General features: G+C 39.2%; 1 protein-coding gene across 4 annotated transcripts in view; it reads left to right on the top strand.

Moving 5' to 3' along the window:
* TFCP2 (transcription factor CP2) overlaps positions 1–11396 on the top strand; it is a 44211-nt gene extending 32815 nt beyond the window's left edge. Inside the window, exons 6-15 of one of the 4 annotated variants that reach the window (XM_007073030.2) lie at positions 1118–1270; positions 2086–2196; positions 2549–2637; positions 5000–5048; positions 5466–5559; positions 6430–6520; positions 8038–8156; positions 8589–8731; positions 10489–10540; positions 10959–11396. In XM_007073030.2, coding sequence (XP_007073092.1) covers positions 1118–1270; positions 2086–2196; positions 2549–2637; positions 5000–5048; positions 5466–5559; positions 6430–6520; positions 8038–8156; positions 8589–8731; positions 10489–10540; positions 10959–10993 — 936 coding nt within the window. In that variant the 3' untranslated portion in view covers positions 10994–11396. Of the gene's footprint in view, positions 1–1117; positions 1271–2085; positions 2197–2548; positions 2638–4999; positions 5067–5465; positions 5560–6429; positions 6521–8037; positions 8157–8588; positions 8732–10488; positions 10541–10955 lie in introns of all 4 variants that reach the window. The other 3 variants (XM_007073029.2, XM_007073028.2, XM_007073027.2) reach the window with 3 other exon arrangements.
* The last annotated feature ends 4621 nt before the right edge of the window (positions 11397–16017 follow it).

Here is a 16017-nt window from a genome sequence, read left to right as displayed (position 1 = left end):
TTTTTACAGGGTTCCAGCCTGGCTGTCAAGTCCAGACTCCTCAACACTTGCCTGAGAGCGATGAGGAGTGTCTGAATTGCCCTTCTAATTTCCCCAATTTATTTATTTGTATGACAAAAAAAAACAAACAAAAACATGCTTGCTAACGGCTGCATAATGTTCCATTCTTTGGATATAGTATCACTTCCTTATTATTTAGCATTTAGGTTGTTCTAAATTTGCCCTATTTTCCATGAAGTTGTTTTGAACATCGTTATGCTTAAAATTTGATTTACATATCTGATTATTTCTGTTGAGTAGATTCCTTTAAAATTCTTACTTGTAATAAAGAAAGCTAGGGTTTATGGAGTACGTCCCATTGGTCACTATGTTAAGTAAACAGTTTGTATACATGATCTTATTTAAAACTTTTAGCAGTAATCCTGTGGACTAGGAATAGTCTTTGAGGCTTAGAGAAATTAACAATTTATCTAAGCTAATAAGTGGCCAGTCAGGGTTTCACAGTTCAGATTCACCAAGGCGTTCACTTTATGCAGTAGCCAAGCAAGCCTTGAAAGCCTTTTTTCCCCACTATTGCCCGTGAGCTTTCATAGTTGGTATTTTGCCAGCATGGATGGTGCCTCTGCTTTCTAACCTCTACCTTAAAGTCTAGAAAACTTTTACTAATAGAAATCATTTTTCTTTTATATTAACTCTGTATTCTCTGAAGCAGTTAATGAATTTAGTTCCTCCAAGTAACTTTTGTTAGCGTTGGATCTGTCCATTTACTTTGTTTCATTTGTAAATACGTTTTTTTTATTTCCTCCATTAGAATATACGTTCTTCAAGATCAAAAAGAGAGTAAAAGTTTTTTCTTGTTGTTTTTTTTTTTTTAAGATTACATATATATGCTTTTAAGTAAGCTCTATGCCCAACATGGGACTCAAACTTAGAACCCTGAGAGATCAAGAGTTGCATATTCTCCGACCGAGCCAGCCAGGTGTCCCTAGAGTAGAAGTTTTTTATAGGTGTTCATAGTGTTTTCTAAAGGTTTTGCTCTTAGTAGGAGCTGCAAAAATATTGCTGAGTGGTTTGGCTGGCTAGAGGTACCGAAACCTGGATGTTGTGTTCTTTGTAGGTGCACTGCATTAGCACAGAGTTCACTATGAGGAAGCATGGTGGAGAAAAGGGAGTGCCATTCCGAGTACAAATTGATACCTTCAAGGAAAATGAAAACGGGGAATATACTGAGCACTTACACTCAGCCAGCTGCCAGATCAAAGTCTTCAAGGTATTCCTGGGCAGCTTGCTGTCCCTTGTATCCTTTTTCCTCCTCTTTCAATTTTAACATTAGTTACCAAGTGGGAAAGTCCGCTTGTCTGTTTTTCAACAACTGTGAAAACTCAGTCTGAGCTGGAGTCCTTGAGGTCATTACTGAGAAGTCTGGTAATGGATTTATACGGGGATGGGCATGGGAGAAGGGGAATTTGCAAAGGGAATTAGAGGCAAAAACATGGATTTTCACTGAAAACTCTTAAAGTCTTTTGAGATTATAAGCTCTTGTAAAAGCTCACAAAATTATGAAAAGTTGATAGTTTTGGTTACATTGGTATTTGACTTTCTTTTTTTCTTTTGGTCTTTATTTTTATCACACGGATAAATATGTTCTCACTGCAGAAGATGAAGTATTCAGACCGAAGTCCCTCTTTACCACTTTTACCCCGACTCCCCAATCTTTCTCAGGGGTCACCACTGTCCTAATTTAGCATGTATCCTTTTAGTCCCTTCTGTGCTTTATATACACGTGTATTTTCTTTGAAGGATAAACAGGATTGCACTAGATGAGTTGTTTTGAGGCTTGCTTTTTTCAGTTAGCTATGTGCTTTAGAGATATTTCCACGTCTGTAACTATAGACTGCAAATTCTTTTTTAACTGCATCAGACAGTTAGGTTTCCTATTTTCAGACATAGACGCAAGGTTGCATCTTGTGTTTACATTATTGTGCGTACATCTTTGTTTCACATGTGACTATTTAAGCTCTTAGAAATAATATTGTTGGCTCAAAATTCCGTCGGTGAGTCAAGACAAAACATTTCTCATTTCAGCCCAAAGGTGCAGACAGAAAGCAAAAAACAGATAGGGAGAAAATGGAGAAACGAACACCTCATGAAAAGGAGAAGTATCAGCCTTCCTATGAGACAACGATACTCACGGAGGTAAAAGGATTTCTTTTGGTGACAATTTCAGTCAATACTCTTTATTCTTAAAAGAAAATCCCCCCATTTCTCAGTGTGTATGTGTATCAAATCATTATGTTGTGCACCTTAAAACTAATACTGTGTTGTATGGCAGTTGTATCTCAGTTTTTTAAAAACAAAATGAAATAACCCCCCACAACTTTTTGCCTGGTCAAGATTTAGTTGTCCTGGGTATATTTGCTCTTCATTATGGGGGCCTCTGTGTAGTTAAGACTTACTAATCAAGATATGCTATTCAAGTAATAATGTTTTAGTGGGACACTAGGGTCAAATGTACTTTTTCCGTATTTCAGTTGTTCTTTGTTTTTAGTGTTCTCCATGGCCTGAGATCACATATGTCAATAATTCCCCATCACCTGGCTTCAACAGTTCCCACAGCAGTTTTTCTCTTGGGGAAGGGTAAGTCTGGGAAATGAAAGTAGGTTGTGTTTGTCCTAAATATGTCTTCTTTCATTATCTTCTCATATACAAGTTCTTTATAAGTCAGTAAGTCCTATTTGGTCAGTCTCTGATGGATTCATGGATTAACTGAGGTTTGGATTATCTTCAAAAGTGACTGAAAGTCCTTTCTCCTCCTCTTTTTTCTTTCTATTAAAAAACAGCATTAAAAAAAAAAAAACAGCATTATGGTCAGTTTTTCGTGTTTCAGAGACTGATTTTCTGGGCTTTTCACTTCTGTCACTGCTTATCTTGTGGTTATTTCATTTCCTGCTCATACTTTCCACCAGAGTGGTCATTAGGAATTGAAACACAGTTGTACAACACTAAAATCTGTTTTGTTACTTACTAAGAATGATCCTAATACCTTATTATTATGGATCTTTGATAATTGGGAAAGAAGGTTGAAGAAAGCTAAAATGAAGTTTTAGAATGATCTGTGGGGTGCATTTAATCTCTTTTTATTAGTCTTTTATCATCAGAGATCATTGAAAGTTGGTACAGATGCCTATGCCAGTTAAAATAAGTTGTCTTACTAGTCTTAGTATTTAACACATATTCCACCTAGGCCACATTGAAATTTGAAATAGGCTACTAAATGTGTGATGTGTTTTGGTTGTAATGTTTGTTTTTGAATTTACGCAGGCTTTGGTTCAGTCTGCATTTATAAGAAATTAAAGTAGCTTCAATATTCAAAATATAACAATTAAGAATAAAAATAAGCAGAAGTTGTAGAGAGAATAGATAATTAAGGCCTGGTGATAATTTAATTACTAAGTTTGAATACTGAATTTGAATTTTGCAGTTAAAGCAAAAAAAGAAAAAGAAGAAAGTCTGTTTTGAAAGAAAAATCTCTTACCATCCATATGGAGTACGCAGTCTACTTATAGGCAATTTTTTAATGTTTTTTAAGGTTAATTTTTTTTTAGTAATCTCCACACCCGATGTGGAGCTTGAACTTATAACCCCGAGATCAAGAATCACACACTCTCCTGACTCAGCCAGCCACGCGCCTGTAGGCAATTGTAAATATGTGGGATTAAAGAGTTGTGTTTTAAAATTTTCTCTCTTCTCTTTGTCATTACTTTGTTATTAGGCTCAAATTTTTCTCTGATAAAAGGAATATTAGGGAATAGGGGCAGTCCTTAGAGTATAGGAGGTATAGGGAAAAACTGAAGAGTATGGAGATAGCCTGTGGATTGCAAATTAGGCAGCACTCATTTTTGAAGCTGCTTTAAAAATAATGGTTTTGGTTGTCATTATAAAAATATGTGGGGGCACCTGGGTGGCTCAGTCAGTTAAGGGTCCGACTCTTGATTTCAGCTCAGGTCATGATCTCACAGTTTGTGAGTCTGAGCCCCGTGTCAGACTCTGCACTGACAGCACAGAGCCTGCTTGGGATTATCTCTCCCTCTCTCTCTGCTCCTTTCCCGTTCGAGCTTGCTCGCACACACGTTCGCTCTCTCGCTCTTTCTCTCTCTCTCTCTCTCTCTCTCTCAAAAAAAAAAAAAAAAAAAGTATGGGATCACATTGCATTACATAAAGTTTCTTCTGGTATTTTTTTCCTATATATATGTTTGTGTGTATATCTATATATTTATTAAAATAGTAATCTATTGATTGCTGTTATGTTCTGATATTTTTAGTTTCTTATAAACTGCTTATGTTAAATATTCTTTTTTTTTTTTTTTTTAATTTTTTTTTTTCAACGTTTTTTATTTGTTTTTGGGACAGAGAGAGACAGAGCATGAACGGGGGAGGGGCAGAGAGAGAGGGAGACACAGAATCGGAAACAGGCTCCAGGCTCCGAGCCATCAGCCCATAGCCTGACGCGGGGCTCGAACTCACGGACCGTGAGATCGTGACCTGGCTGAAGTCGGACGCTTAACTGACTGCGCCACCCAGGCGCCCCTGTTAAATATTCTTTATGCCATAATTTATCTAATGAATCCCAATTTACTGAAATTTTTATCTTTTTTCAATTTGTCCAATAATAAAAAATGTTGCAATGACAGTTTCTTACCCTCCCCCTGTGATCTTAATGTTAAATTAACAGACGATAGAAGTATTGACTATAGACTAAAACTGCTTTATGAGAGAGCACAGATTCCTTTTAAATCTCTAGCTTGAGGGGCCCCTGGCTGGCTCAGTCAGTAGAGCACTCGACTCTTAATCTCGGGGTTTGTGGGTTCGAGTACAGGTTGGATGTGGAGATTACTTAAAAAAAAAAAAATGTCTAGTTTGAGACTTACTATGAGGGTGAGGAATGAGATGATGAACCCTAGTATGTGTCTCATCCTTTTCATTTTACATGTGTTTTCAGAAATGGTTCACCAAACCACCAGCCAGAGCCACCCCCTCCAGTCACAGATGTAAGTCTAAAGTTAAATGTAAGTGATTTGCAGTGTCTACTAATACTTTGATGACTGTGCAGTTCCACAGAAATGCTCAGCTTTTAAGGAGTACTTTTTATTCATTCATTAAATAGGCATATATTGAATTTTGACTCTGAATTTTGACAATGCTAGGGAACTGAGATGTGAACAAGTTAATGCAGGAACGCTTGCATTTAAAGAGCTTACAGTCTAGTAAGGAAGACAGGTATGGGATTCCGTGGGCATCTTGCTTGGCTAGAGACAGAAGACTGATGAGGTATAAACAACTTCCAGGCAAACTAGGCGGCCCGTCTGAGTGTGAGTGTGTTTGGCTCTGTGTTACCTAATGATGTAAGAGCTAAATCTATTGAGTTACCAAAAAAAAAAAACCCACTTGCTTTCTTTTCCTTTCAGAACCTCTTGCCAACAACCACACCTCAGGAAGCTCAGCAGTGGTTGCATCGAAATCGTTTTTCTACGTTCACAAGGCTTTTTACAAACTTCTCAGGTTAAATTGATTTGTCCTTTTGTTTTCCCCAGCACAAGATATTCCTTTACATTCTAGGGCTTCTTGGCATCCACGTAAGGGTGTGTTGTGTGCATGCACGTGCAGGGGTGTGTGTGTGTGGCGGGGGGGGGTCTTCGTGCTTTTTTCTGATGAAGTGAATTTCATAGAACCCTTCAGACTTTCTCAGCAGGTGCATCTGTGCTGCGAAATACTTAAGAAAGACTTCTTCGTTTAAACTCACTTCAGTTTAAAAATATTTGTTCGATACAGTGCTTTTAAAACTATACTCCACACACTTTTATCAAGGGCATTTGTAGATAGTCTGAAATTTCCCTTTTGATATCACCATATTGTATTTTATTTGCATATTCCACTTATTTAGCACCTTCTGTATACCAGGTATGGTAGGGATACACACATGGATAAAGCATACTTTCTGATCATTCATCATCTAGTATCAAAAAAACCCCAAATCAAAATAAAACCTTGAAAAAAAAAATAGTTGTAATGTAGTAGATAAGTGGTACAAAGCAGGGGAGGGGAGTAGTTTCTGGAGTTAGGGAACATGTGTAATGTGTGACGTAAATCTTGGGAGATGTTGAGGACTCTGTTGGTGGGACAGTGGAAGGCTATTTCAGGTAGGAGGAGTAACTTGCTCATTAGACTTCATCAGTGTGATGAAAGCATAGGGTAAAGTGGACCAGTTCGTTGGGTGGCAGTTGAGGTGGGAGAGGAAACAGAGGCCAGGTCATGGAGAGACTTATGTATCATGCAGAAGATTAGGGGCTAGAACATAACAGGGCCCATTTTAACGGTCATTAACAAAGACAGTCTTTGCCTTTTTCACCCATTTTCTTATATTTATTCCAGGGGCAGATTTATTGAAACTAACTAGAGATGATGTGATCCAAATCTGTGGCCCTGCAGATGGAATCAGACTTTTTAATGCATTAAAAGGCCGGTATGTAATTAGTGTTAAAATACCCGTGAGGTTGGATTTCAAATGGATTTGGATTCAGGGACTCTTCACAGTACTCTTTGCACAGCTAACTGCGTCTTGTCAAAACATTCTTTGCGAATGCCAGCTCTGTACCAAATAAGCAAAGATGAAAATATCCTTTCCTACAGTTGATTCAAGGAATGCCCCATGATACCCCATTTTTCCTTTCCAGGTAGTTTTTTCATTCGATAAATATTCATTATCCCTATCGTGAGCCACGTACTATTGTAGGCTCTAGGGATATGTTGGTGAGCAAAACACACAAGGTACCCATTATCATGAGTTCACTTTCTAACGGGGAGAGAGAGAAAAATATAAACAGTATTTTGGATAGTGATAAGTGCTTTGAGGGAAAAGCAAACAAATAAACAAAAACAAGGTTATCACCTGTAGAGCACCCAGAATCTGGTCAGGAAAGACCTCTCTGAAGCGGGGGCACTTAAACTGAATTAGGGGAAGGACGGAAGCTGTGGAATCAGAGGAGGGAAGAACACTCTAGGCAGGAGGAACAACAGGTGCGAAGGCTCGAAGTCTTTTAACTGAAGAAGACGTCATTCTTGGATAGGAAATACGTGTCTGCTTACGAATTGTAATACAGAGTCATTTGTAGTCCCCACACGGAATTTAGAATTTCAAACAGGTAGTGGTATGAATGGAAAAAACATACAGGTTAGTGCCACAGAACCAAATCGGTGACTAAATAATGAAACAGATCGTGAAGTATTTTGTTTGGGTACATCACAAGAACTGTGGAATCAGCTTGGCTCTAATCTTGGAAAATTTTAAAGAGAGAGGAAAAGTTCAGAGGTTGAGGACTTGGAGAAAAAGGAATGGATCTTTTACTTTTTAACATATTACTTAAAGAGCATTTAAACATAGGAAGGAATGAGATGATCGGATCAAGGGGTAATTGAATGCTGTTGTCTAAGAAGTAAGAACAGAAAGGAGGCTTAGGCTACTTAGGAGAAGGTAATGAGGGAAGTGAGATTCTCCAGTTCATTAGCGTGGTGCTTCCAAGGAGAAGGTGTATGTTGACCTGGACCCATGAAACAGTGGCTCACACATGTTGAATATTTCTAAACTTTACCTCAAAGGTCATAAACTCAAATGACTACAGAGGCCAGATGTAAATGAGTGACAGTGGGTGTACTGAAGAATGCATGAATCACGCAAGGAGAACAGCTGATTGTTTTCTTGTAAGTGTCAGGGTCTCAGATTGCCAGATCCGGTTTTTTAAGAAAAGCCAAATGTCCCGACACACGATGTGGGAACGAATTCATTTAAAATGCATGCGCACACGCACGCAGACACACGCACATCCCGGTGGGGAGCTGACAAAACAGCAGATGAGCTCCCTTGGCCCGCGGGCTGCCAGTTCTCGGCCCCACTGTATAGCGTTAACATAGATACACAAGCTCTCCCTTAAAATGTGCTTCCCGTGAAAACCGTAAGACTAACAGCCTTGTTTTCCTCCTTAGGATGGTGCGCCCAAGGCTAACCATTTATGTTTGTCAGGAATCCCTGCAGTTGAGGGAGCAGCAGCAGCAGCAGCAGCAGCAGAAGCGTGAGGATGGAGACTCAAATGGGACTTTCTTCGGTAGGTGGTTCTGGACAGGCGAGGACGCCCACGAAGAAAGGGAGGGAGGTGCCTTATGAGCACGTGTGATGGGAATTCCTCAAACAGCAGATGCAGCATTTGCTAGAAGTAATGGTCATCGGTAACGTGTATCGAGTTCCTCGTATATACCAGGCACTATTCTCGGCCCTTCTACATGCCTTGATTTTTACAACCAGTGTCTCCTCTTTGCGGTAGATTTATTGTCACTGCTAACATTCGGGTGAGGAAAATGAGGCTTAGAGATGTTAAGTAACTCACTCCCGTCATACAGCCAGCCAGTGGCGGAGCCAAGATTTGAACTCAGGCAGTCTGACTCCGAGTCCTTCAGGAAAGCGGGCGTTCCGAGTGAGTGGATTACCTTTAACAGCAGAGAGACCTGTATTGACTGCCATCGCTCTCTCCCTTTTGCAGTGTACCACGCCATCTATCTAGAAGAACTGACCGCTGTTGAACTGACTGAAAAAATCGCTCAGCTTTTCAGCATTTCCCCTCGCCAGATCAGCCAGATCTACAAGCAGGGGCCGACAGGAATCCATGTGCTCATTAGTGATGAGGTAGAGTTTCAGTAGAGCTGAGTCACCAGATGACAGGTTGTCAGGGCATGTGACAGGAGCAAGAGCAATTCTACTGGGGCACAGCGCTCTGTTTTCCAGTCCAGGGCTTTGCAAAATCTTGTGCTTGCTTATTACTTTCTAAAATAATTTCTAAATACCATGTATCCCCTTGCACATTTTTAGGTTGACTTGAAACTTTCTGCTTTAAGTTTAAATAGTTGCAGAATATGTCATTCCTGGGCATATTATATAAACTTTAAAAATGAAATGGTTGCATCACTATTCTAACTATATTCCATGTGACCTAAATAGAAGTGATTTAATACCAGCACCATCATCTTAAAAAACACATGAATATACTTCTCTTTATCAGAGTTTTATATCATTTCTTGATTGCCTTGAATTCCTATTTCCACTCACTTCCCCCATAGAATCTTATCTTATCATAACCTATTTTTATGCTCAAGCATCCTTTACTAATTATCCTACCATATTTCTTTGAAACAAATCTGTTTCAACAAAAGAATGTTTCAATAAAAATTTAAAAATTATTTCTTCTGAATAGAATTATCACCATAATCATACAATTAACATAAATGTATTATGTTTGAATAAGAATTTATTATTATTATTTTTTAATGTTTATTTCTGAGAGAGAGAGCATGAGCCGGGGAGAGACAGAGAGAGGGAGACACAGAATCCAAAGCAGGCTCCAGGCTCTGAACTGTCAGCACAGAGCCCGATGCGGGGCTCAAACCCATGAACTGCGAGATCATGACCTGAGCCGAAGTCGGACGCTTAACTGACGGAGCCACCCAGGCATCCCTTGATAAGAAATTATTAACCACTAAGAAATATGTATTACATAAAAATTTGAAACAACAAGAAAAAAATGTAGAAGTATCTCTGTCAATGAGATGGATGGGATTGTCTGATTCCCCACCCCCACCCACATTAATTCATGTTTTGATGAATACCGTCTACTGATTTATAGCATGAAATAGAGTTCACCATCACTTCCATTCTGTTTTATTGTGTAGATATAAGTGCTATGGAATCTGATTCACACAGATTGTCAGACAGGAATGGAAGGAGTTTTTTTTATAACAGCATCACTGGATTTTTTTTTTTTTTTTTTTAACTACTGAGTTAGGTGCCAAAAATTATATAGTGATGTTACAAAGAATTATTTTGAATCGCCTATCATTTGACAGTTTGTGATTAGGTCAGTCTTCAGTTCTGGTGAAAGGAAAGAATTAGAAACCACGTGACTCCCATAAGAGTTTGTTACCCCATTATTAAAGTTCGCATTAACAGTCACACTTTGGCATCCTGGAGATTTTGTACCCTGGGGCAATAATGCATCTTGGTAGGATTCCAGGAGGGTGAAAGTTATGACTTTATTTTGAAAAATGGGAGAAGGGAAAATGGGTAGAGAAAGCTGAAGAGGTGCTCAGGCGGTTTTGGGAAAGAGTACCTGTAGAAGATAAGGACCAGGAAGTCAGTGCTCCCAAATGGGCCTGTCAGGGTCTGTGCACCCCTTGGAACGTCTTTGGGTTAACCCAGGAAAACGCATACTATAATTTTAAGATCACTGTTTTAGACTGCTTAGCTTTTAAAATGTAAGAACTAAATGGGAGAAAGCAAAACAAAGAATTATTCTCCCTTAAACCTAACCTAATAAAAAGCCATATAGTCTAAATAAATGCAGCAAACCCAAGTTTTTAATAATTAGCAAATTTTCTTGCTTTCCTCAGATGATACAGAACTTTCAGGAGGAAGCCTGTTTTATTCTGGACACAATGAAAGGTAATAAAATAGTAAGCAGCTGCCTCTCTCTAAGGAGTTTAAGAGCTTTGTTCATGGTTTACTCCTTTGAGGAGAGAGGGAAGGGATGGACCACCATATCTGAAGTAGAAAAAGCGATGTCCTTAGAGATTGGCAAGAAGCCAGTTCATACAAAAGGAACCATCTCTAAGAGTGTAAGTGACGACTCTCCCCTTCTCTTCCACCTTCCATGGACAAATGAGATTGAGGCATGCTGTTTTCATAATGCATATTTATTGTAAATAGTTTGTGATAATTAACGAGTATGCTGCCCTTTGTCCTGTTTTTTTTTTTTTTCTCCCTTCTCAAAAGAGCCTTAGTGTATCTTTTTTTCTCCTGCTGTGTTTTAAAGGTGACTAAAGATTCTTCTCTCTCTCTCTCTCTTTTTTTTTTACAGCAGAAACCAATGATAGCTATCATATCATACTGAAGTAGGTGCGGGGCATTCCATCCTCAGTGGCTGCTGCTTCCTTCACCTCTTGGAAGCTTCCCCGCTGAAGGGAGTCACTCGCTAATGGAGAATTGAAGGTCTGCAGGAGCCTGACCCATCTGACTGTGTGTGGGGGAGTCCAGGCCGTGGAGGCAGAACCCCAGCCATCTGTCGGCCCAAGCTCTTGTGGCACACACAGATTATTGCCCAACACCCATTTCTGCAGCTGTTTCTTAGTTAAAATTTATGGACCCTGTTGTTGTTGAATATCATTAGAAACTCCACACCACTTAGGGTGTCTGTAGGGCATAATGATGATGAGAGTTGTGTGATGTTTCATGGAAAGATGTTAAATTTTGTGATACGGAGCCATGTAATTTTTTTCTAATATAAAAGTGAACATCTATATTCCTAAGACTGGATCCTCAGTCTCTTTGCATCATACATGCTGGCTTTTGCCACAGTTGGCCCCTGAAAACCTCACCGACGAGGGGAAGGACAAAGATAGAATCGAACTTTTCTTTTGGTTGCTCTGTACTGCCAAGACTAATAGTTTTAGCTAACATTTACTGAGCATTTACTTGTGCCTGTTAGTGTGATAAAATCTTTAAGTGGATTACTTTGTTTAAATCCTCTCTGATAGACCTAGCTGAAGTAGATAATAATGATCCCTAATTGAAGCTGAGGAAGTGGAGCCAGTAGAGGGGCTAAAGAGCTTGCTGAGTGGCGGGCAGCTCGCCAGGAGTGTCGCCGAAATCCAAACCCAGGCAACCCGGCTCCTTTTAACCGCCAGCCATTCCTGCCTCCCTTGCCATACCCTGTGTTTGCCGCGGTTTCTGACCGTGGCTCTTCTGCTGCGTAGGACATGACACCGATTGAGAACTGAGGAAATCAACCACTGAAGGGGACAAACCACACCTAAATAATGCTGAACAAATCAAGACCTACAAAAAATGAGAACACAGGTGCTTTTTAAGCATCATCACTTATCAGATTCACAGACATTGAGATGGTGAAAAGGAGGGGTCATCTGTAACTCCCCCAATTCACTGTTCTTGAATGAGCTTCTCAAACTATTTATTAATGAGTTTGGCTAACCCCTGCTTTCTGTTTTCCCCTCTCTGCATCTTTTCTTGGTAGAGAAAGTTCTTTTATTCCTGTAGTGTTCTTTTATAGAAACTTTATAAGAAATTCATTCCGATCCCATCCCATATATTTTTGTTCTTCTTAAAGTGTGTGAGCGTGTGTGTGTGTGTGCGCGCGCGTGTGCTGTGCATGTGTGTGCATACATGTGTGAGGCTGTGGGTCTTAATTTTTTCACATGTAGAGTTTTATCCCTTTACACATTATGTTGAGGTGAAAAAAGATAATGTTCAAAGATTCTGTAATGGATTTGGATCTGTGCGTGTGTGTTTTTAAAGCATTTGATAAAGTTTAAATGTTTTTATACAGAGAATTTTGTTCATTAAAATCAACCTGCAATATGGTCTGATTTCTTTTGGTTTTAAACAAATTGAAAGCTTTGAAACTGGAAAATGAGGTCAAGTGACTTTTTTAAACTGGCCTGTGCAACAACTTGACATTGGACCAAAATATTTTTTTAGTGGAATTACCAGATGTCCCTGTTTCAGGGGGACATTTCTGGTTGTGTTATGTTCCTGAGACTGTTGTTCGTTTCAGAGAAGTCCATTCCCTCCTCAGCAGGCTGCTAGTATTTTTGTTTTTTGGTTGTTTTCTGTTCTTTTTGAGAGAGAGCGAGAGAGAAAGTGTGTGTGTGTGTGTGTGTGTGTGTGTGTGTGTGTGTGTGTGTGTGTGTATGTGTGTGTGTGAGAGAGAGTGAGTGGGAGAGGGGCAGAGAGAGGAAGAGAGAATCCCAAGCAGGATCTACACTGTCAGCACAGAGCCCAACGTGGGACTCGAACCCATGAACCCTGAGATCATGACCTGAGCTGAAAGGAATCAAGAGTCAGATGCTCAACTGACTGAGCCACCCAGGCACCCCGGTTGGTGGTGGTGGTGTTTTTTATTCTGTCTGAATATTAGGCTGGAGACTTGGACTAGATGACCTTGAAAGGTCCCTTCTAAATCTGTGAATCTTCTTTACTGCAAATGATATATAGGATTCTTTTAATGTATTTACTACAAATTACACTTACTGATTTACTTAGCGTTAGAGTTTTTTAGAGTAGTCTTCATATTTATTATAGAAATGAAATTTTTTTTAAGAAATGGGTTTATATAGGTTTGCAATCAGAGATCCTTGAATTAACCAGAAAATTGCTTAGGCTTTCTTTAGCTCCAGAAAGTATTTATAGTGCCAATACTATATCATTGGTAAGACATGGTATAGTGCTAGGATGTTGTGATTCAACTTGCTTTTAAGAATCACATCTGTTTACTATTGATCCTTTCAATTAAATGAAAAATCTAAACTAGCTTTTATTATGAAAATAATACACAAAATGATAAATTCAAACAATAAGGAGGCATATAACTTTTTCTGCTTACCTCCTAGTCCCACTCTAAGGAGGTAATCCTTACAAAAATTACTCCCCCAGTCCTCCCTCCCTTTCTCCCTCTCATTCTCTCTCCCCCACTCCCCACACAAATACACACATGGGCTCATGTTACACTAATGGTATGCAATTTGCTTTTTGTATTTAACATATCTTGAACATCTTTCTATCATTAGAATTTATAATTCTGCATCATTCAGTTTTAAAAATAGCCATTCCCTATGGATGTTGTTTAGGTTAAGTCCATTTGAACATGCATCTTCGTAAGTTTTCTGCATGTACCTCTATGATATATTCCCAGAAGTAAAATTTACTGGATTTTATCTTTTGAATAATGTGACAGTTAATACATGAACTGCAGTAGATGGTTTAATGTTTTTATTGAAGTGAGGGTATTTGAGGAGAATGGTTAGATTTTAGGCCCTCCTGAGAAGTGGAGTAGCATCCTATTTGATTTAGCATTGTGTGAACTGTTCCCTTGAAGTGTAATAGGTTCTGTCTACAAGGATCAGCTGTATAAAGACCTGATAGTTAACAGGGAGTTGGTGGGAGATAAAAGGCGGGGGGCGGGGGGAGCCATTGCCCTTCTCCAAGGATTAAGGACTAGTCACTACATAAATACAGCTACTAAATAAGATTGCCCAATATTATGGCCTAATAAGAATGTTTACACAAATTACTTATTCAGGAAGCTATTTAAATGGGGAGGGGAAATGGAGATGGTCATAATATCTGGAAAGAGATTACACTACAACCAACACAAGACAACCAGAGTCAGAGACGTGAGAAAGTGAGGTCCACACAAGGGGGCAGACATTCTGATGCCTGGACATCAGGCACAGGTAGGCACTGGGTATGTTGTGAAAGGTAGAGCGTGATCTCACCACTGGGTCGAATGAGCATGGGGAAGCTTGGTGAGTAAAGAAGGCTTGGCAAAATAGAACTAGTCATTTCTTTTATTTTCCTGTTTTAATATACTTGTTTAATGTTTGTTTATTTTGAGAGAGAGCGCACATGAGCAGGGGACGGGCAGAGAGAGGGAGTGAGAATCCCAAGCAGGCTCTGCGCTGTCAGCTCAGAGCACAATGTGGGGCTTGATCTCATGAACCGTGAGATCTTGCAGACACTTAACCGTACAGAGCAACCCCGTTGTTTTGAATTTATGCCTAATGGAGGAGTGTTCTGAAAACCGTTTGTATCCCCAAATATTTATTCTCAGCGGGTCTTTTGTGTAGCGTTGCTGCAGAGATTTGGGCCGTCTCGTAAACTGTGAAGTGAATGAAGGTTCGGCATTGGGTTTTGAAAGTAATACAAATTTGGGGTGCAAATATCTGAACTCAAGACTGAGCTTACCCCTCTTCACTGTAGCTTTTTTTTCTTTTGTCCATTACCTAACAATTTCAGATAGCATGATTAGAGAGCTGAAGTTGACCTGTTTTATTATCTTACTGAATTGTTCGACTTCCTTGGTCATGGGTGGTTCCTCTACAGGAATTTGATCTGTTGTGTGGCCTCTATTGGTCTGTTATGAGAACTCCAATCTCAACAGAAATGGCACAAATGCCCCACCTAGCTGCATCATTTGTATACTAATTCACACAGTACCTTCCATCATTCTTCTATTTCTCCTAAAAATGATCTCTTTTCTCAGTTGCACTCTTCCTAAAGTTAGAATATTTATTTTTAGTTTGCGATTCGATTTGTTTTGTTATACAAGCTGCAGGGCTTAAATGGGGAAGAATTTACTACCACTGCAAAATGGAATGAACTGGAGAAAAAAATGCCCTATGTGACATAAGATTAGTGCCATAAGCGTCTGTTTCTTTCTGTACCGTTAATTTATTTCTTTTATTGCTTCATTTAATGACCTTGTATTTTACTTTGACCTTAAACATCCATCTATTTCCACTTCTTCTTCTTTTTCTTCATCTTTCCTTTTCACTTCTAGATCTCCTCTGTGTTGTTCCTTAAGTATAGGGGTCTACTGAACAAATTGCACCTACGTCTAGCATTTACATTCTCAAAATCAGAGGTTTAAAGTTCTATCGGAATTAAATTTTTCAGTTGGATTAATGTGAATTAGAAGGAAACTTGCTATTTAATTTCTTTTAACGTTTATTTATTTTTGAGAGATACAGAGTGCAAGCGGGAGAGGGGCAGAGAGAGAGGGAGACCCAGAAGCCGAAGCAGGCTCCAGGCTCCACTCTGTCAACACAGAGCCCGACGCAGGGCTCGAACTCATGAACCGTGAGATCATAACCTGAGCCGAAGTTGGACGGAAACTTGCTATTTAAAAAATACTGTTGTATTTATATTATTGCACTGTTTTGTACTGTATGGGGTCTTGAAGGGCATGAGTTATAACCAGTTATCTCTCATGGAATCTGTATTTTCATATATTTGCGTAAGATGAGGTAAACATTCCTCATTTTAATTGCTACAGATTCCTGTTTTCTGCATGAATTCTAATGTCTGATTTTTCATTTATGTTTCCATACACATCTTTATAACTT

The sequence above is a fragment of the Panthera tigris genome, chromosome B4, assembly GCF_018350195.1.
Source record: "Panthera tigris isolate Pti1 chromosome B4, P.tigris_Pti1_mat1.1, whole genome shotgun sequence".
Lineage (NCBI taxonomy): Eukaryota > Metazoa > Chordata > Mammalia > Carnivora > Felidae > Panthera > Panthera tigris.
Note: the sequence above shows the minus strand (reverse complement) of the source record. Positions and strands in the feature narration are given on the sequence as shown.